The 22,848-nt window shown below is 46.5% G+C and overlaps 1 protein-coding gene across 9 annotated transcripts in view; it reads right to left on the bottom strand.

Moving 5' to 3' along the window:
* Nucleotides 1–22,848, bottom strand: part of trappc9 (trafficking protein particle complex subunit 9) — a 575,858-nt gene that overhangs the window by 305,183 nt on the left and 247,827 nt on the right. For all 9 annotated transcript variants that reach the window (XM_033019648.1, XM_033019645.1, XM_033019642.1 and 6 more), the window contains one exon: nucleotides 6,142–6,252. In XM_033019648.1, coding sequence (XP_032875539.1) covers nucleotides 6,142–6,252 — 111 coding nt within the window. The remainder of the gene's footprint in view (nucleotides 1–6,141; nucleotides 6,253–22,848) is intronic.

Genomic DNA, 22,848 nt, shown 5'->3' with positions numbered 1-22,848 from the left:
CCCCATCTCTCTCCCCATCTCTCTCCCCATCTCTCTCCCCATCCTTCTCCCCATCCTTCTCCCCATCCTTCTCCCCATCCTTCTCCCCATCCTTCTCCCCATCCTTCTCCCCATCCTTCTCCCCATCCTTCTCCCCATCCTTCTCCCCATCCTTCTCCCCATCCCTCTACCCAGCTCTCCCAGCCACTTTTCCCCTCTATCCCTCAGTCCCTACTTCCCCCACTCCCCTCCTCCTCAGGATCTCGATGTAAACCACCGCCAGCCCTGTTTTCTCCACCACATCGACAATGAAGTTGTACTTGTGTCGGGGGGGGGGGGGGGGACGGTCCGAGCGGCCTGGAGCCGGAGGAGGCCGAGACTGCGGCCTAGTCCTTGTCCCGGGTCCCGCTCCTCTCCCTCCCAGCCGGCCTGGAGCAGTAGCGCCGACGCCCCCAGACCCAGCTCCAGCCTCGCCTTTACCCGTAGACAGACGTCGCTCTGTAGGAAGGAACTGCAGATGCTGGTTTATACCGAAGGTAGACACAACATGCTGGAGTAACTCAGCAGGACAGGCAGCATCTTGGGAGAAAAGGAATAGGTGACGTTTCAGGTCGAGACCCTTCTCCAGAGATGTTGACTGACCCGCTGAGTTATTGTAGTATTTTGTGTGTATCCCCGTTGATTGGTGCTCGACTTTCGCCATCACCGAGGGGTTAACCGACATCCACTGGATAAAGCGAGAGGTGCAGCTGACGGTCCCCAGCCCGTCGGGGAACGGGTTCCTCAGGAGTTGGAGCAGAGTTGAGCTGGTTGGCGCTGGCTGTTCCGTCACCCTGGACATCTCCGGCCGCCCCCAGACAGGGATGGGACACTCGGGAGGGGACGGTAGTGAGATCACTTGTTCGACGTTATCTAACTGCAGTAGCAATTCATCAGCGCTTGCAGCACCGGAGACCCCGGTTCGATCCTGACTACGGATGAAATGCAGAACTGTATGCACACAGCAGCTCAGCTGTTTATCGCGAATGTCCTTTGACCTCGGCATGCACAGTCGGAATACCAAACTCGCTTATTGAAATTATACTCCAGTAGAAACTAAAATATTGCCTTGACAAATAGCCAATAAGTGCGTTTTGTATTTCAACTGCGCATGCTCAGGTCATAGGTCACTCAAGATAAATATTCTCGGCAACTGAGCTGCTGCGAGTGCACAGACCTACATTTCATCCGTGGTCAGGATCGAACCCAGGTCTTCGGCACTGCAAGCGCTGTTGAATTGCTACTGGACTGTTCCATCCCGAGTGTCCCATCCTTGTCCGGGGGCGGCCGGATGTCCGGGGTGACCCTGGTCTGACGGGACACCGGCCCAGGAGCAGTGCGGAGAAGCGGTGAAGAAGCGGAGAAGAAGCGCTAACTCCAGCTCAAATCTGCTCCAACTCCCCAGGAACCCGTTCCCCGACGGGCCGGGGACTGTCAGCTGCACCTCTCGCCTTATCCAGTGGCTGTCGGCAAACCCCCTCAGTGCCGGCGAAAGCCAAGCACCAGTCATCAACGGGGATACACACAAAATGCTGTAGTAACTCAGCGGGTCAGGCATCATCTCTGGAGAAGGGTCTCGACCCGAAATATCACCTATTCCATTTCTCTGTTTTAGCTCATTTATTTTACTGAAAAGAGGAAAATGTTGTCAATTGAGTCTGGGTACATAATTCACAGCAAGTTAAACACGCTATTCTTTACTGCCAATGGAGGACGGTGCAGAAAGATATTTGCTGATCAATTCAACTTTTTGGGTGAAGTCTCTTTCAAACAATTTAAAAAAAAGTTATTTTAATTATATTGTAGTCAGTAATTTCAAAATTATTAATAGACTGACAGATTATTTTGTTAATAGTTTCTTTAGGAGTTATTTTCCACACACAGTAATTACAGAGCCGTTCATTTGTTGAAAGCCTATTTGATCTAAAATGAATTATGTTTTAGTTATCTACAGAATCACAATTATTAAGTTTATGGTATGATAATTGCACTGACAACCTGCTGTGTACATTGAATTTCCCATTACCAAAACACTTTCTACAGTATCTTCAATGGAGAAAACAATCACAAAACATTATCAAATAAATTGTGACACCAAAATTAAAAGGAAATATTTGGGGCAGACTGCTCAGTTAAAGTAAATGTACTCAGTTGCAGTGACTAGTCAATTGAGGCTGGGTACATAATTCACAGCAAGGTGCCGCAAGGTTCAGTGCTGCGACCCCAGTTATTTACAATATATATTAACGATTTAGATGAGGGAATTAAATGTAATATCTGCAGGAGTCCCCTGCGGTCATCTCCCTCCTAAATAGGTATACCATTTTGGATACTGTTGAGGGAATGCAGCAGCAGCCAAGATCATGGCACCATGGGTGGCTCTGCGGCACATGAGGGGGGGGAAAAGAGTGGAAGGGCAATAGTAATAGGGGATTCAATTGTCAGGGGAATAGATAGGCGTTTCTGCGGCCGCAAACGAGACTCCAGGATGGTATGTTGCCTCCCTGGTGCAAGGGTCAGGGATGTCACTGAACGGCTGCTGAACATTCTGGAGGGGGAGGGTGAATAGCCAGTTGTCGTGGTGCATATTGTCACCAACGATATAGGTAAAAAAAGGGATGAGGTCCTACAAGATGAATTTAGGGAGCTAGGAGATAAACTTAAAAGTAGGACCTCAAAGGTAATAATCGCTGGATTACTACCAGTACCACGGGCCAGTCAGAGTAGAAATAGGAGGATATTGCAGTTGAATACGTGGCTTGAAAAATGGTGCAAGGGGGAGGGATTCAAATTTTTAGGGCATTGGAACCAGTTCTGGGGGAGGTGGGACCAGTACAAACAGGACGGTCTGCACCTGGGCTGGAATGGAACCAATGTCCTGTTTGCTAGTGCTGTCGGGGAGGATTTAAACTAATGTGGCAGAGGGATGGGTACAAGAGCAGAGAGGCAGGGGGGTGTAAAATGAGGGTAGAAGCAATAGGTAGCAAGGTGAAAAGTAAAAGTGGCAGGCAGACAAAACCAGGGCAAAAATCAAAAAGGGCCACTTTTCAACATAATTGTATAAGGGGTAAGAGCGTTGTAAAAACAAGCCTGAAGGCTTTGGGTCTCAATGCAAGGAGTATTCGTAATAAGGTGGATGAGTTGAACGTGCAGATAGCCATTAATGATTATGATATAGTTGGGATCACGGAGACATGGCTCCAGGGTGACCAAGGCTGGGAGCTGAACATCCAGGGATATTCAATATTCAGGAGGGATAGAGAGAAAGGAAAAGGAGGTGGGGTAGCGTTGCTGGTTAGAGAGGAGATTAACGCAATGGAAAGGAAGGACATTAGTTTGGAGGATGTGGAATCGGTATGGGTAGAGCTGCGAAACACTAAGGGGCAGAAAACGCTGGTGGGTGTTGTGTACAGGCCACCTAACAGTAGTAGTGAAGTTGGAGATGGTATCAAACAGGAAATTAGAAATGCGTGCGACAAAGGCAAAACAGTTATAATGGGTGACTTCAATCTACATATAGATTGGGCGAATCAAATTGGCAGGGGTGCTGAGGAAGAGGATTTCTTGGAATGTATGCAGGATAGTTATCTAAATCAACATGTAGAGGAACCAACGAGAGAGCAGGCTATTTTAGACTGGGTATTGAGTAATGAGGAAGAGTTAGTTAGCAGTCTTGTTGTACGTGCCCCCTTGGGCAAGAGTGACCATAATATGGTTGAGTTCTTTATTAGGATGGAGAGTGACATTGTTAATTCAGAAACAATGGTTCTGAACTTAAAGAAAGGTAACTTTGAGGGTATGAGACGTGAATTGGCCAAGATTGACTGGCAATTAATTCTAAAAGGGTTGACGGTGGATATGCAATGGAAGACATTTAAAGACTGCATGGATGAACTACAAAAATTGTTCATCCCAGTTTGGCAAACGAATAAATCAGGGAAGGTAGTGCATCCGTGGATAACAAGGGAATCAGGGATAGTATCAAAGCGAAGGATGATGCGTACAAATTAGCCAGAAAAAGCAGCATACCAGAGGACTGGGAGAAATTCAGAGACCAGCAGAGGTGGACAAAGGGCTTAATTAGGAAAGGATAAATAGATTATGAAAGAAAACTGGCAGGGAACATAAAAACTGACTGCAAAAGTTTTTATAGATATGTGAAAAGAAAGAGATTAGTTAAAACAAATGTAGGTCCCTTGCAGTCAGAAACAGGTACGTTGATCATGGGGAACAAGGATATGGCGGACCAATTGAATAACTACTTTGGTTCCGTCTTCACTAAGGAAGACATAAATAATCTGCCGGAAATAGCAGGGGACCGCGGGTCAAAGGAGTTGGAGGAATTGAGTGAAATCCAGGTTAGTCGGGAAGTGGTGTTGGGTAAATTGAATGGATTAAAGGCCGATAAATCCCCAGGGCCAGATAGGCTGCATCCCAGAGTACTTAAGGAAGTAGCTCCAGAAATAGTGGATGCATTAGTAATAATCTTTCAAAACCCTTTAGATTCTGGAGTAGTTCCTGAGGATTGGCGGGTAGCAAACGTAACCCCACTTTTTAAGAAGGGAGGGAGAGAGAAAACGGGGAATTACAGACCAGTTAGTCTAACATCGGTAGTGGGGAAACTGCTAGAGTCAGTTATTAAAGATGGGATAGCAGCACATTTGGAAAGTGGTGAAATCATTGGACAAAGTCAGCATGGATTTACGAAAGGTAAATCATGTCTGACGAATCTTATAGAAGTTTTCGAGGATGTAACTAGTAGCGTGGATAGGGGAGAACCAGTGGATGTGGTGTATCTAGACTTCCAGAAGGCTTTCGACAAGGTCCCACATAAGAGATTAGTATACAAACTTAAAGCACACGGCATTGGGGGTTCAGTATTGATGTGGATAGAGAACTGGCTGGCAAACAGGAAGCAAAGAGTAGGAGTAAACGGGTCCTTTTCACAATGGCGGGCAGTGACTAGTGGGGTACCGCAAGGCTCAGTGCTGGGACCCCAGCTATTTACAATATATATTAATGATCTGGATGAGGGAATTGAAGGCAATATCTCCAAGTTTGCGGATGACACTAAGCTGGGGGGCAGTGTTAGCTGTGAGGAGGATGCTAGGAGACTGCAAGGTGACTTGGATAGGCTGGGTGAGTGGGCAAATGTTTGGCAGATGCAGTATAATGTGGATAAATGTGAGGTTATCCATTTTGGTGGCAAAATCAGAAAAGCAGACTATTATCTAAATGGTGGCCAATTAGGAAAAGGGGAGATGCAGCGAGACCTGGGTGTCATGGTACACCAGTCATTGAAAGTAGGCATGCAGGTGCAGCAGGCAGTGAAGAAAGCGAATGGTATGTTAGCTTTCATAGCAAAAGGATTTGAGTATAGGAGCAGGGAGGTTCTACTGCAGTTGTACAGGGTCTTGGTGAGACCACACCTGGAGTATTGCGTACAGTTTTGGTCTCCAAATCTGAGGAAGGACATTATTGCCATAGAGGGAGTGCAGAGAAGGTTCACCAGACTGATTCCTGGGATGTCAGGACTGTCTTATGAAGAAAGACTGGATAGACTTGGTTAATACTCTCTAGAATTTAGGAGATTGAGAGGGGATCTTATAGAAACTTACAAAATTCTTAAGGGGTTGGACAGGCTAGATGCAGGAAGATTGTTCCCGATGTTGGGGAAGTCCAGGACAAGGGGTCACAGCTTAAGGATAAGGGGGAAATCCTTTAAAACCGAGATGAGAAAAACTTTTTTCACACGGAGAGTGGTGAATCTCTGGAACTCTCTGCCACAGGGGGTAGTTGAGGCCAGTTCATTGGCTATATTCAAGAGGGAGTTAGATATGGCCCTTGTGGCTAAGGGGATCAGAGGGTATGGAGAGAAGGCAGGTACGGGATACTGAGTTGGATGATCAGCCATGATCATATTGAATGGCGGTGCAGGCTCGAAGGGCCGAATGGCCTACTCCTGCACCTAATTTCTATGTTTCTATGTTTCTAAGTTTGCGGATGACACAAAGCTGGATGGCAGAGTAAGCTGCGAGGAAAAGACTACCGTGAATATTTATTTCACACCTAATAGATGTCAAAAGTTATTTTACTGAGTTGGTGTAGACCTCGATCACCTACCTTTGACACTCTCCAGCGTGCAAAATCAAATCCTCATTATTCTTAGCACTTATGGTCAGTTCGTGTTCTGTAGAGTTGAAGACATCTAAGAGAAGGTGGCATTTCCGGGTACTGTTGAAATAGAGTTCAACACATTTAACAGTAGAAAAATCAGACAAAAGAACCAACAAACAAGATGTAAATGGAATGCAAAGTAAAGAAAAATCTTTTAAGATTCCTGCAACTTAATATGACATTTTAAAATCTATCATAACAATTATAATCCAATAGAGTATGGCAGTCAAATTGTCTGCAAATCCATAAGAGCACAGACATCATTGTGTGTGCTGAAAAGCATGTGACAAGAATGCTTGCGCAGTGATATATCAACCTTAATGCTGCAACTGGCAATAATGTCTTACAGCCCCAGAGACCCACGTTTCATCCTGACTGCAGGTGTTGTCTGTATGGAGTTTGGATGTTCTCTCTGTGACCACATGGAACAGAAGCTCAATTGAACCAGCAACATACATAAAATGGACGCCGGTGCTGATTTATAAAAACGATACTAAGTGATGGAGTAACTCAGCAGGCTAGGCAACATCTATGGATGGCATAGATGGGCGACGATCCAGTCTGGGGCTCTACAGCTGACTGATTGCAGTAGAGGGGAGAATGCTAGGAGGACAAAGCTAGACGTGCGATAAGTGGTTACAGGAGAGGGGGGTTTGATTGGCATATTGGAAAATAAAGATTAGAGATGAAAAGAAGATAAAAGAGTGTTTTTAAGGAGACGAGAATTTCAACAAATTGACAAAGGTATGGTAAAACAAAAACAGAAAACGCAGGAAATACTCTTTATTATACAAGTTAGTCTGCATCCCTGGGAAAGGTCTCCAACCTGGAATGTTGACTCTGATTCTCTTTCCACACATGCAGCCTAACATGTTGAGTATTCCATGCATTTTTATTTTTTTTGTTTTAGATTTCCATCATTTTGTTTTTTGGAATGGTGATGTTTCCAAGTCGCAGAGGTCACCACGAGGTCCACTCAGTCAACTCCAGCTCTGAGGAAAAATCTGATCAGTCCCATCTCTCATCTTATTCCTCAGGATCTGCAAATTGTTTTCCTTCAATTGCCTTTTCTGTTACCTTTTCAAGCCTTAATTGTGTATCTACTATTCCTCCAACCCATTAATTTAATATCATTATGTGGCGTCAGCCTAAACAGGGCCACTCATGCTCGAACCCTCGTCAGGAGATACGAGGGCGGGCACGTGACGTCATGTGCTAGAGGGAGTGTCCTGATACAAAAGCTCTCTCACCACGAGACCTACCGAGACAACTGGCAGCTGAGCACGAGGGAACAACCTCGCTCAGCTGCAACAACATTGTATTATAGTTAGCGCACCAACTACCACCGAATAAATGATTCTTTGAACCGGGTGAAGTCTCACCTTTATTCACCACGTATGGTGCCGCTACACTGGTGACCCCCGACAGTCCGAATTGAAATTTGGACTGCTGAAGCACGCAGCCTCGGGAGACGTGATGTCCGCAGCCGGCTGCCCAGCCCTGCAGAACGATGCTGCAGCCAACCCGGCCCTGCAGTAAGGTATGCCACCTCTTCCCCACAAGCTGCTGCTCAACGGAGCTGAGAAGCCGTCGCTGCTGCCGCTCTCCCACTTCCGGCAACTAGGCGGGCCGCTTTTGCGACGGCCGCCGTGCTCCCCCGCATGACCTGCCCGGAGCCGACCACTGGAGCGGAGAGGCCTTATCAGCCGCCGCTGCTCCACCAGCTGCTGCGAGCTTAGCAGCCTCCTGCCCCACAGCAACACCGACGCACGCCCGACGGCCCGGGGAGCAGAGATAGAGAGAGTACCTGCCGCTCTCCCGCTCCCGACAACAGGCTGGGCCCACACCCTGTACCGCACTGGGCCTCACCGCAGACACGGCTCCAGGCCCTGCCCCGACCTCACCTCACCTGCACCGCTCCGGGCCTCACCGCGGACACGGCTGCAGACCCGTCACCGCAACAGGCCTCGTCGCGGCCACGGCTCCACGCCTTGCACCTCACCGGCAGACCCAGCACCGCAACAGGCCGGCCGCTGCCCAGGGCCTAGCCACCCGATAGCTCGGGCTTACCTGGGGCGCCTGCCGAAGACACCCTTTCTTCACCTCACCGGCATGGACACTGAAGATCCCTGGGCGCTGTCTACTTGTCCGGCCCAGGGATTCAAGTCCGCTTCAGCCGGCCGGCAAAATGGCCACCGCGGCTGCCTCAAACAGGCGGCCGCACGACTACAAACATGGCCGCCGCGGCCGGCCGGAAGAGAAACACAAACTTACCGTCCACAGCGCCACCTTCCGGCCGGATGCCGTCACTGCAGCACGGCCACTGGCAACAGCGCCACCGACAGGTGAGCCGCCATCACTGCAGCCTCACCACCGTCACAGCTCCACCTTCCAGCCGGATTCCGTCACTGCAGCCTGACTACCGGCAACAGCGCCACCGTCAGGACGACTGCCGTCACTGCAGCCTGACTACCGGCAACAGCGCCATCTTCCGGTTGGATGCCATCACTGCAACACTATTCTGGACTATGGACAATTTGAACTTTGGACGCTGATGGCACTGTAATTTTTCTTGTTGCTGTTCATTTTGCGTTAACTGTTTTTCCACGCCCGGTTCAGGAATTGTTTTGTTTATTTTATCTCCGGCGGTTTCTGCATCGGTCCCCTCGCACCCCTCGGGATCGCCCACGCAGAGCGTCACTGCGCCCGTGGAGCCTCCGTCCCGACTCTCGCCCGGGGTGTCCCCGGCCCACGTGTAGGAGCCGCCCTCGACCGTTATTTTCCTTCCTTGTTGCCGACGTCTCCCAGCCGTTGCTGGGGGACGTATTTCTCAGGACACTCTCCCTTCGCTGGTGGAGGAGATACGGCTGTGTCTCTTCCGACCGGCGGCTTCTGCATCGGTCCTCTCGCACCCCTCGGTACCTCGGGATCGCCCACGCAGAGCGTCGACTGCGCCCGTGGAGCCACCGTCCCGACACTCGCCTGGGGTGTCCCCGACACACATGCAGGAGCCGCCCTCGACCATTCTATTCCTTCCTCCGGTTCTGGGGGGGGGGTCCTGTGGCGTCAGCCTAAACAGGGCCACTCATGCTCGAACCCTCGTCAGGAGATACGAGGGCGGGCACGTGACGTCATGGGCTAGAGGGAGTGTCCTGATACAAAAGCTCTCTCACCACGAGACCTACTGAGGCAGCTGAGCACGAGGGAACAACCTCGCTCAGCTGCAACAACATTGTATTATAGTTAGCGCACCAACTACCACCGAATAAATGATTCTTTGAACCGGCTGAAGTCTCACCTTTATTCATCACGTATGGTGCCGCTACAATTACCACTTTATGTACACAAATAATTTATCACACGTGAATCCCTTCTCCCCCATTTTACATCGCCTGCCACCCGCCCCATATCTTTTATTTATCACTTTATATCTGCCTTACAAATTCTTTAGAATATATAGTCAGGAGAAGATTTATCGTACCTAAACTTTTCTTGACTTTGTACAAGTCTGTCAAATCTCATCGTGATCTTATTGCACCAATTAGAACAATGCCAGCTTCTTCAGTTCAACTTTGTTGCAGATATCTGTCATTTCTGATAAAGCTTTTCTACATCCTCTCTGGAATATTCACACTTTTCCTGATCAGAATTACACACAATATTCCTCATGTGCCTTGTAAATGATAGAAAGACTTTGGGAAGTTAGATCATTTGTTACTTGCTGTAACCTCCATCTGACCTTCTCTATTTTGGTGGAGAAAAGTCTGAAGAAGGGTCTCGACCCGAAATATCACCCTTTCCATCTCTCCAGAGATGCTGCCTGTCTCGCTGAGTTACTCCGGCATTTTGGGTCTACCTTCGATTTAAACCAGCATTAGCAGTTCTTTCCTGCTCTATTTTGTGCTGGCCTAACATCCACTGCTTCCGATTCACTAGAGTTTCTCAAGGTTACAGGTTCAAATGATGCATTCACGTCACAGAAAATCACTTCATGCTCACCCTATAGAATTCAGCACTTTTGTTCATGTTTGGATCAAAGCTTTACCGTGGGTGGTGAAAGCCAAAGTGAACACAGTATGAGACGTAGTGGTAAGAGTGTACCACTTACCGTTAACAGCCATTAAATGAGTTAACAAGCCATTCATAGAAATGTACGATAAAAGCTTCCAAGCAGAATAAAGTAATGAGTCAAGAGAGTCAAGAGAGTTTATTGTCATGTGGCCCTGATAGGACAATGAAATTCTTGCTTTGCTTCAGCACAACAGAACATAGTAGGCATTGACTACAAAACAGATCAGTGTGTCCATATACCATTATATACGTAAATACACAGATGAATAAATAAACTGATAAAGTACAAATAACAGATAATGGGCTATTAATGTTCAGAGTTTTGTCTGAGCCAAGTTTAATAGCCTGATGGCTGTGGGGAAGTAGCTATTCCTGAAGCTGGTCGTTGCAGTCTTCAGGCTCCTGTACCTTCCACCTGAAGGTAGCAGGGAGATGTGTGTGGCCAGGATGGTGTGGGTCCTTGATGATACTGCCAGCCTTTTTGAGGCAGCGACTGCGATAGATCCCCTCGATGGATGGGAGGTCAGAGCATGTAGTCTTTTCCGCTCCAGGGGGCTCAAGTTGCCGAACCAAGCCACGATGCAACCGGTCAGCATGGTCTCTACTGTGCACCTGTAGAAGTTAGAGAGAGTCCTCCTTGACAAACCGACTCTCCGTAATCTTCTCAGGAAGTAGAGGCGCTGATGTGCTTTCTTAATAATTGCATCAGTCTTCTCAGACCAGGAAAGATCTTCAGAGATGTGCACGCCCAGGATTTGAAGCCCTTGACCCTTTCAACCATCGACCCGTTGATATAAACGGGACTGTGGGTCCCCATCCTACTCCTTCCAAAGTCTACAATCAGTTCCTAGGTTTTGCTGATGTTGAGGGCCAGGTTAGTGTGCTGGCACCATATGGATAGTTGTTCGATCTCTCTTCTATACTCTGACTCATCCCCATCAGTGATACGTCCCACAACAGTGGTGTCGTCAGCGAACTTGATGATGGAGTTCACACTATGACCGGCTACGCAGTCATGAGTATAGAGTGAGTACGGCAGGGGGCTGAGCACGCAGCCTTGAGGTGCTCCAGAGCTGATTGTTATCGAGTCTGACACATTTCCACCAATACGAACAGACTGTGGTCTGTGAATGAGGAAGTCGAGGATCCAAATGCAGAGGGATGTGCAGAGACCCAATTTTGCGAGTTTGGTAACCAGCTTGGAGGGGATGATAGTGTTAAATGCCGAGCTGTAATCAATGAATAACAGCCTGACATATGGGTTTTTGTTGTCCAAGTGGTCCAGAGCGGAGTGGAGGACCAGCGAGATCGCATCCACCGTTGATCTGTTGTGGCAGTAAGCGAACTGCAGTGGGTCCAGGTTTTTGTCGAGGTAGGAGTTGATTTGCGCCATGATCAACCTCTCAAAGCACTTCATCACCACCGTTAGTGCCACTGGTCGATAGTCATTGAGGCACGTCACCTTGCTCTTCTTGGGCACTGATATAATTGATGCCCTTTTGAAGCAGGTGGGAACCTCGGACCTCAGAAGTGAGAGGCTGAAAATGTCCGTAAAAACGCCAGCCAGTTGGTCCACACAGGTTTTTAGAACACGACCAGGTATACCATCAGGTCCAGGCGCTTTTCGAGGGTTCACCCCTCTGAAGGATTTCCTGACATCGACCTCTGTGACTGTGACTGAAATACCATCACAGTGAATGGGGGCTCGGGAAGGCACATCGGTGTTCTCCCTATCAAAGCGTGCTCATCAGGGAGTGATGTTTCGCCGACATTCGAGCTGCCTCCTGGTTTCGCCTTGTAGGAGGTAATTGCATTCAGGCCCCGCCACAGCTGCCGAACATCTGTCTCATCCTTCAATTTGGAGCAGAAGTCCCTTTTGGCCTTTTGATGGCCTTACCAAGGTCGTATCTGGACTTCTTGTAGACCACTGTATCATCAGACATGAATGCCCGGTGTCTGGTCTTCAGAAGAGTGCGGATCTCAAAGTTCATCCAAGGTTTCTGATTGGGAAACACTCGGAAGGTTTTGGTGAGGATGCAGTCCTCCACACATTTCTTAATGACGTCTCTAATGACTGTGGCGTATTCGTTCAAGTCCGTTTCCAAGTCCTTGAACATTGCCCAGTCTACAGACTCCAAACAGTCCTGGAGTTGTTCCTCTGCCTCCTCCCCCCCCCCCCTCCCCCCCGATTAGCTCTGTACTGTCCTCACCTCTGGGGGTGCGCTCTTTATTTGCTGCCTGTAGGCAGGAAGAAGCAGCACCGTGGTCTGGTCGGATTTACCGAAGTGAGGGTGAGGGATAGAGCGATAGGCATCCTAGATGGTGGTGTAGCAGTGGTCGAGGGTGTTTGGTCCTCAGGTGCAGCAGGAGACGTGTTGGTGGAAGTCAGGGAGTGATTTATTTAGGTTTGCCTTATTGAAGTCCCAAGCAATGGTGGTAAATGCCTAGGGGTAAGACGTCTGGTGTTTGTTGACCACGGCGTGCAGCTCCTCCAGTGCCAGACGGACGTCTGCCTGGGGTGGGATGTAGACCGCAGTCAGGATGATGGAGGTGAATTCCCTCAGTAGATAAAAGGGACGGCACTTCACCGCCAGATGTTCCAGGTGTGGAGAGCAGGAGTTGGACAGGACTGCCACGTCTGAGCACCACGCAGAGTTGACCATGAGGCAGACGCCCCCTCCTCTCCCTTTCCCAGATGCCAGTGTACGGTCCATAAGGTGGATGGAGAACCCTTCAGGCTGGATCGCTGAGTCTGGGGAGCTGGGGGTGAGCCATGTCTCTGTGAAACAGGACACAGAGCATTCCCTCAGCTCCCTTTGATAAAGCAGTCTTGCCCTTAGGTCCTCCACTTTATTTTCAAGGGACTGTACGTTGGCCAGTAGGATAGTAGGGAGAGGGGGCCGAAGTCCCCTGCGCTTCAGTCTGACCTGAAGTCCTGCCCGTCGGCCACGTTTCCGGACACAATGGAGGCTTCCCCTTTGTTTCCAGGTACTGTGTTTACTGTACCTGCTGTTTCTGCGGACTTGTGCTGGAATGGGGATTCCTTCACAGACGGCAGATCCAGCTCCTTCAAAGTTGGCAGCTGCAGCTTCATTGTTCCTGGAAGATCCAGCCCGTCGGCTCTGGAGGTCATCCCGGGGGTTCCCAGGTACAGTACCTGTGATCCTCAGACGGGTCGGGAGTTTCACAGCCAGCGTGAGAAAATTTAAAGTCCGGGGCTCCCGCAGCTGCGGGAGATCGCGAAATTGCGAGAGCCTTGAGGTGCTCAAGCAGCTTGTCTGAAACGCCACCGTTTTCTGCCGTTTTCCTGATCCAGGTGAGTTGATTGAAGTTGTATTTAAGCCTTTTAGGTTCTGGTGCTCCGCAAAAGTCGCCGCAGGCAGACGCCATCTTGGGTCTGCTTGTCAAAACGAAAGTGAGGGTGCGGGATAGAGCGATAGGCATTCTTGATGGTGGTGTAGCAGTGGTCGAGGGTGTTTGGTCCTCTGGTGCAGCAGGAGACATGTTGGTGGAAGTTCAGAGGCCTGAAGAAACTGCTGTCCCCAGGGTCTACAACATGAGCCGCAACAGCAGCTGTATGAACCAGTGACGAAAGGCTTGCTTGTGCAGGCCAGCGGCATCAGCGCCTAGTTTCAAGGTGAAATGACACAAAGTGCTGGAGTAACAGCAGACTGAATCAATCTTCATATACATATCCCTATCTAAAGGTCTCTTAAATGCCATTATCATATCTGCCTCAAACACTACCCCTCGCAGCACCTTCCAGGCACTCGCCACCCTCTGTGTCAACAAAACTTGCCTCTCACAACTACTTTAAACTTTGCCCTCATCTTAAAACTTGTAGTATTTTTCCATCTGGGAAAAAAGTTGGCTGTCGGTCAACCCAATCAATGTCTCTCATAATTTTATATATTTCTATCTGGTCTTCCTGCAACCTCCAGCATTTCAGAGAAAGTAATACAAGTCTGTCCAACCTGCAGCTAATACCCTCTGATTCAGGCATCTTTCTGGTAAACCGCCTCTGCACCCTTTCCAAAGCCTCCACAACCTTCCTGTAAGGGGGTGACCAGAACTGTATGAACTACTCCAAATGCGGCCTAAGTGAAGTCCTATAAAGCTGCATCGTGACTTCCTGACTCTCACACGCAATGTCCTGACCTATGAAAGTAAGTAAACCATATGCCTTCTTTACCATTCTATCAACTTGTGCTGACACTTTCAGGGAGTTATGAACTTCTCCAAGATCCCATTGAACATCAATGCTGTTAAGGGTCATGCCATTATTTGTAGATTTTCTCCTTACATTTAACCTCCTGTACCTCACATGCTCAGATTAAACTCCATCTGCCATTTCTCTGCTCACTTCCTTAGCTGATTCATATCACTATGAGTCTGACAGCCTTCACACAGCCACGACCCGAGCAATCTTGGTGTGATCTGCATATTTACTAACCAACCCGTCTCCACTTGCATGCAAACAGCAGAGATAGGGGTATGTAGCCAAGTCCATCACACCAACCAGACTTCCTCACATTGATTCCAAGTGCACTTCATGTTGACTCGGAAAAGCAACCAACATAATCAAAGGCATTCCTTCTCCCTGCTAACGTCCAGTAGAAGGTATTGAAGCTTGAAATCAAGTCGTCAACTTTATTTGTCACATACACGTACAAGATAGTGAAATAAAGTGGCAATGCCTGCGGGATTAACAGAACAACAGAACAGAACAGAACCAGTATTTACATTTTTTTAAAAGACACAACAGTAATTACTCGCTGGTGAGATCAGAATTTACAATCCTTCTTTGGCTACACCACTTTGGTAGTCTAGGGGTTCTATCCATGCACATTCCACTTTTTCTCTCTCTTTCTTTTTCTCTCTTCTTTTCTCTTAACTATAGCTAAAAGTCAAAATTGAAGCTGTACAATAACTGTATTGTGTCATATGCCGCTGGTTATATTTTTGTACATTTGCTTCTAATAAATAAAAAAATTAAAAAAGAATTTACAGTCCTGATGACCTGTGGGAAGAAACTCCATCTCATACGCTCTGTTTTCGCAGCGTGTCACCGGAGGCGCTTGCCTGACCGTAGCAACTGGAACAGTCCGTTGCTGGGGTGGTAGGGGTCCTTCATGATCTTGCTGGCTCTGGATCTGCACATCCTGGTGTATAGGTCCTGCAGGGGGGTGAGTGTAGTTCCCATGGTGCGTTCGGCTGAACACACTACTCTCTGCAGAGCCTTCCTGCCCTGGGCAGAGCTGTTTCCAAACCAGATTGAGATGTTTCTGGACAGGATGCTTTCTACAGCACCAGAGTAGAAGGATTGAAGGATCCTCAGAGAGATTCTGAATTTCCTCAGCTGCTTGAGGTGGTAAAGGCACTGCCTTGCCTTTCTCACCAGTGTGTGTTGTCCATGTCAGATGCTCTGTGGTGGACTCCCAGGTATTTCAAGCTGATCACCCTATCTACAGTAGTCCCATTTATCCCCAGTGGCATGTATGCCAACAAACAAATTCAGAAACAGCTTCTTCCCCTCTGTTATCAGGCTTCGGTGTAGTCCTTCCATAAGCTAGGGTATTGTCCAATTCACCTCTACCGCGTTGTGGGCATTGGACTTTACCTATGGAACTGATGCACTGCAATGCTGAGAACTATGTTCTGCACTCTGTATCTTCCCCTTTGCTCTAATGGATTAATTATACTTGAGTTTGTATTCATGAATGTTACATCTGATATGTTTGATTAGCATGCAATCAAAGCATTTCACTGTACCTCAGTACATATGACAATAATAAACATAAACCAATAAAAAAATAATGCAATAAATTATCAGTTATACCAGTAACCAGGTCATAATAGTGCAATACATGTAAAGTCCATGGTAGAGTAGTTGAAGTAGGGTTGTGGTTAGGCTTGTGCTGTGTGACTCAAGAGCCTGATGGTTCCTGGGAAGAAACTGTTCCTGAATCTGTAGTTGTCACACTCCAATATCTTCTTCCCCACGATATCAGGGTGATGAGAGTGTGCCAAAGGTGGTGTGGTTCTTTGATGATATTCGCCACTTTCTTAAGGCAGCACGTGCTTGAGTTAATTTGACGAGGTTGTGATACAACCAGTCTGTATGCTGTCTACCGACACCTGTAGACGTTCGATAGGGTATTTAGCAATGTCTGAATCTGTTCAAATTTCTAGGGAAGCAGAGGCATTGATGAGTTTTCTTTGTGACTGCTTCAACGCCCTGGACTGAGGACAGATCGGGGTGGGAGATTGCAACCTTCACGCGGTCCACCCTGTTTCCACGAATGCAATCAACCTGGCGTGCACAATCAAATAAGATTAAATAGAACAAGTTGTCCTACAACTTTAGGCTGTGCACGCCATAGGCAAGAAGAAGAAGGACAGATCACCAGAGGTGCATCCCACCGATGAAGACAGGTTCATGCTTCCCTTCCTATGGTCAACAAAAAACTCCTTGGTCTTGCTAACATTAAGATTAAGATTATTGTTCTGGTACCACTCAACTAGAGTGGACAGAGCGACAGGAGAAGGAGGTGGCGTCTGCGGTGGAGGAGAGGAAGAGACCGAGTGGGGACAGAGCACCAAGAGGAGGCGGTGACGGTCGAGTGTTGAACAGACATAGAGACCGCCGACAACAAGAAGCAGCAGCTAGTCTTTCACATTTCTAGCCATAAAAAAGTTATGATTGTCTACGTTATCTCTGCCTCTCATAATTTTATATATCCTCAGTCTCCAAAGGAAACAAGCCAAGTTTGTCCAACCTCTTCTTACAGCTAATACCCTCTAATCCAAGATTTGGATAAACCTTTCCTGCACCCTCTCCAAAGCATCCACATTATTCCTGTAATGATGCAGAAACGTGGCCGAACCAAAATTATATAAAGCTGCAACATGACTTCCTGATTCTTATACGCAATGGACCAATCGATGAAAGTAAGCATATCTTAAGCCTTCTTTACCACTCTTTCTATTACTGCTATCACTTTCAGACAGCTATAGGCTTGGATCCCAATATCCCTTTGTACATCAGTGCTATTAAGGGTCTTGCCATTAACTATATTTTCTGCTTATGTTCCTCACAAAGTGCAATACCGCACAATTAACAACTGATAGCAATGAGGTTCTGGTGAAAACAGCTGAGCAAACTAAACTTGCATGTTGCAGTATTAATGCAGGAGTTGGAAACAAATATTAGGGAGCTGTGCAAGAGCTAGAGTCAAAGTGTATTGTTAATCGGAACAATTGTAAATAAGTAAACTCCAGCCTTCAAATTATTTCTATTGCATCCATATTGATATCGCAGAGTTCTCAGTCTTTTATTGACATGAATAAATGGCAATGTTAATCACCTGGGCACACCTACACGAATAAAGACTGCTATTGATTCAAATAGCAGCTACTCAATATTTACACAGGTTGTAGTCACTTGACATAATCAATTCTTGAAAATAACCACAATATATTTACATGGATGCCAACCATTTTACATAATGGATTGTTGAAACTAGCCACAGCTTTCATCCAAACACATCAATATAACTAATTAGGATTTATATGTGGATGTGTTCAGTATTGGGACAGGCAGCAGGCATGGCCTGACTCCATGAACAGATGAGGCAAAGGGCTAAGTTAACAGGAACACAGACTATGATGAGAAACTCATTAAGACTTGAAGGTAAGAAAACCAGACGAGATGGGGATATTGAACTATAATGTTTAAAATGTTCTATATGGCCAAAAACAGTGATCTGGAGTAACTCAGCATGCCGGGCAGCATCTCTGAAGGATATGAACAGGCAACGTTTTTGGACAGGACCTTTCCCAAAAATGTCACCTAGCCACATTCTGCAGCGATCCTGCCCCACTGAGTTACTCCAGCACTTTGTATTCTACAGAATAAAAATGGTTCAGATTCTGAACATGTGTGCATAAAATGAAAATTTACTGATGAATAATTTCTAATTTTGCAGCTGTCATTTTCTCACCCTTTAGTCCCTCGCCCAAATGACTTTGTTTTTGTTTATGTTAAATATGCATTATCAACAAATATAACCAATCTTTGCCCACTATAATAAAATGGAGTGCACAAAGGTGTACTTCAGAAATATTGGTGTCTGATGTGGCCATTAATGCGAAAGGACGCCTTCAACTTGTTTGGGAAATTATAAGTGCATCAATAATTGAGAAGTTCCACAAAGCTTCTGATGATGCAGCAACTGGAAAACTACTGGATCATCAGTAGTCAACATCGTCATTACCAACAGGCTATTTGCAAATGTCATCTTCTATCGACTTCATATCCTTGCAGGAGGAAGATTGCGGCAAGCTGCAGTGAAGCAGCTGAGCAGAGCAGTCAACTGTGGACATTATTTTTTTTAAGGCAGCCGAACAGCAATTGCAGAGAACAGAGAGAACCACTTCATACAGCATTTATTGATCTCAACCTTCAAGATTGGCTTCAATCTTCTATGCAGAGTAGTTTGGTTCAAATAGCTGGCAAAGACTGGCTGTCCTCCAAGGTTCCTCAAAGTAAAGTTCCTCTATGTAGATATGAAAAGGCAGAATCTACTAAGATTACTCAAAACCTTTTTACATAACCGTGGAGTCAAGTCCATTTGGACTCTAAACAAACGTGAAACCTCCTTTGCACTCCTGCAGTAAACATGCATTTGGAACACCTACTGAAGTAGCACATTTGAATAGCTAGAATACTATTCAATCCATCGCTTATCTGGGCAAAAATAAAAGGTCACAAATTTATCACCAGATATCTGCAAATTGTAGATTACACAGCAATGATGACACACTCAGAGGATCATTTTCAACATTACAATTTTTCTAAACATATCACAATTTTGGACTGAAGATGACCAATATACTAGGGTAAGATATGACCGAGTCCCTACTATCAATATTTCAATTACATTTTAGTGTCTACCCATTTAATTGGGATCCAATATCACTAATAATCCATGAGTTCATAAAAAAACAGACCTGTACACATCTTGGAAGTATAGAGTACACATTCCGATACATTTGGATCTTTAAAAGTACACAATTCTAAAGCAACATCAAATTTGAAGGCTTGGACATATTCAATGGATGAATGTACATAGTCAATGGATGAATGTAGAAACAAGGAACTGGAGATGCTTATTTATAAAAAGAGAGACAAAATGCTGGAGTAACTCAGCGGGTCATGCCGCATATCCGGAAAACATGGATATGTGACGTTTCGGGTTGGGATCCTTCTTCAGACTCCTAACCAAAACGTCACCTATCCATATTCGGAACTGGGATTTTGATGTACTGTACATCAGTGTGGATATCCGGAAGGCAGCGGCAATCGAATCAAATTCTCGGATAATTTCCAAAAAAGTAAAATGGAGCAAATTCTAAGTGACAGAGAGAAACAATAACAAATAGCACACAAATACATCAAACACTACTTTTAAGTATAACAGATGTAATTGAGACCACCATTCCGTTATGGATATTTTATAGCCGTAGCAGTTTGTTCAAGCATGCCTGCTTCGTTTGCTCCAAGCCTGAAGGAGCAGGCAATACAATGAATAATGTACAACAAAGGGGATATTTCTTCTAAATGTTCGCTTTTTTTTACCCTGAACACTGAGCCACTCATTTAACATTTCTACCATTAAAATACTTGAGACAAACTCTTCATAGACTAGAGAGTTCTTTGTGGTCCACCTGAGTTACAATAACTGCTTTATGGCTTTATAATTTACTCCTTAGCACATTGAATTGCTATGCTATTGTGAGATAAAGGCCTTGAAATTCACTCACGGAATGCTGAAAAAGGTCTGTGCAACCGAAAGTGGGCAAAATATTGTGTGTTTCTGCATCTCCGTATAGACACAAAATGCTGGAGTAACTCAGCGGGTCAGGCAGCATCACTGGAGAGAAGGAATGGGTGACGTTTCAGGTCGAGATCCTTCTTCAGACTGATGTCAGGGGAGGGGGAGGGACAAAGATAGAATTTAGTTGGAGACAGTAAGGCTAGTGGGAGAACTGAGAAGGGGGAGGGATAGAGAGGGAAAGCAAGGGCTATCTGAAGTTAGAGAAGTCAATGTTCATACTGCTGGGGTGTGAATTACCCAAGCAAAATATGAGGTGCTCTTCCTCCAATTTGTGCTGGGCCTCACTCTGACAATGGAGGTGGCATAGGACAGAAAGGTCAGATTAGGAATGGGAGGGGTTGTTGAAATGCTGAGCCACTGGGAGATCAAGTAAATTAAGACAGACTGAGCAAAGGTGTTCAGCGAAACGATCGCCGAGCCTGCGCTTGGTCTCGACCGATATAAAGTTGACACCTGGAATAGCGGATACAGTAGATGAGGTTGGAGGAGGTGCAAGTGAATCTCTGCCTCACCTGGAAAGACTGTTTGGGTCCTTGGATAGAGTCGAGGGGGGAGGTAAAGGGACAGGTGCGGGTTAGCAGTAAAATGTAGACACAAGATAGGCAGATGTTGGTATGGAGTCATAGGGTATGAAAACGAGTCCTTTGGCTCAATTTGCCCATGCCGACGAACATGCCCCATCTACACGTCCCAACGGCCCATATCCCTTCTAAACCTATCCTATTCATTTACCTGTCCAAATGTTTTTAAATGTTGTAATAGTACCTGCCTCAACTACCTCCTCTGGTAGCTCATTTCCTTCGCTCCATAGATGCTGCTGCACCCGCTGAGTTTCTCCAGCATTTTGGTGTACCTTTGATTTTCCAACATCTGCAGTTCCTTCTTAAACACCATATACCCACCACCCTGTGTGTAAACAAATTGCCCCTCAGGTTCTTATAAAATTTATCCTCCCTCACCTTAAAGCTATATCTTCTTTTTCTGGATTCCCCTACTGGGTAAAAGATTCTGCATTTACCATATACAGTCCTCTCGTGGTCTTAAACACCTCTATAAGATCACCCCTCATACTCCTATGCTCCAAGGAATAAAGTCCTAGACTGCTCAACCTCTCCCTGTAACTCAGGCCCCAGAGACCCGGCGACATCCATGTAAATCTTCTCTGCACCCTTCCCAGCCTGACAATATATTTTCATATACAAGGTGACCAAAACTGAACGCAATACTCCAACTGCATAGGAAGAAACTGCAGATGCTGGTTTAAACCAAAGATAGACACAAAAAGCAGCAAGACAAGCAGCATCCCTTGAGAGAAGGAATGGGTGATGTATCGGGTCGAGACCTTTCTTCAGACTGGTTAGGGATAAGGGAAATGAGCGATATAGATGATGAGAGGTGTAGAGAGATAAAGAACAACGAATGAAAGATATGCAAAAAAGTAACAATGATAAAGGAAACAAGTCATTGTTAGCTGTTAGTTGGGTGAAATTGAGAAGCTAATGCGACTTGGGTAGGGGAGGGATAGAGAGAGTGGGAATGCCAGGACTACCTGAAGTTAGAGAAATCAATATTCATCCTACTGGGTTGTAAGCTGCCTAACCTAAAAAGACTGTCAGGGTACCTGGACAGAGTCGAGGGAGGAGGTAAAGGGACAAGTTGCATCTTCTGCGGTTGCAGGGGAAGGTTGGGTGGGAAGGGATGAGTTAACCAGGGAGTTGTGGAGGGAACAGAGTCTGCGGAATGTGGAAAGGGGTGGAGATGGGAAGATGTGACTAGTGTTGGGATCCCGTTGTAGGTGGCGAAAATTTCGGAGGATTATGTGTTGTTTGCAACGGCTGATGGGGTGAAAGGTAAGGACTAGGGGGACTCTGTCTCCGTTGCGACTAGGGGGAGTTGGAGCAAGTGCGGAGCTGCAGGGTACTGGGGAGACATGAGTGAGGGCCTCATCTATGATTGGAGAGGGGAACCCCCGTTCCAGCAAGAATGAGGACATCTCGGATGTGATGAGGACATCCAAATGTGGCCTCACCAATGTCTTGTGCAAGTATACCATGACCTCCCAACTTCTATATTCAATACTCGAAATGATGATGGCCCAAGTGTCAAAAGTCGTCTTGACCACTTCATCCACCTGTGACAACACTCTCAAGGAACTATGTACCTGCACTTCCTCTGCTCAACAACACTCGCTAGTGCCTTGCCATTCATTGTGCAGGTCCTGCCCTAGTTTGACTTCTCAAAATGCAACACCTCGCACTTATCTGTATTAAACTCCATTAACCATCCTCAGCTCACCTGCTCAACCAATTCAGATAACCATCATTGCTATCTACAATTCCACCCACCTTCGTGTCATCTGCAAACTTGTTAATGATGCCTTGTAGATACTCATCCAAATTGTTGATATAATCCACAAACAACAAAGGACCCAGCTCAGATCCCTGAGGAGTGCTACTCGACATAAGCCTCCGGTCCAAAAAACAGAGGAGAAAAATTTAAAGGAAATGTGCAGGGCAACTTAAAAAAAAACTAATTGAGTGGTGAGTGTCTGGAACACATAGACAGGGGTGGTGGTAGAAGCAGATATGATACTGGCATTTAGGAGGCTTTTAGATGGGCACATATCATCCATGCCTTCATCTCCTCCCGACTGGACTATTGCAACTCACTTCTCCTTGGCATC

Source organism: Amblyraja radiata, chromosome 4 (genome assembly GCF_010909765.2).
Source record: "Amblyraja radiata isolate CabotCenter1 chromosome 4, sAmbRad1.1.pri, whole genome shotgun sequence".
Classification (NCBI taxonomy): Eukaryota; Metazoa; Chordata; class Chondrichthyes; order Rajiformes; family Rajidae; genus Amblyraja; species Amblyraja radiata.
The sequence above is the reverse complement of the archived record's forward strand: the minus strand, read 5'-3'. Positions and strand labels throughout refer to the sequence as shown.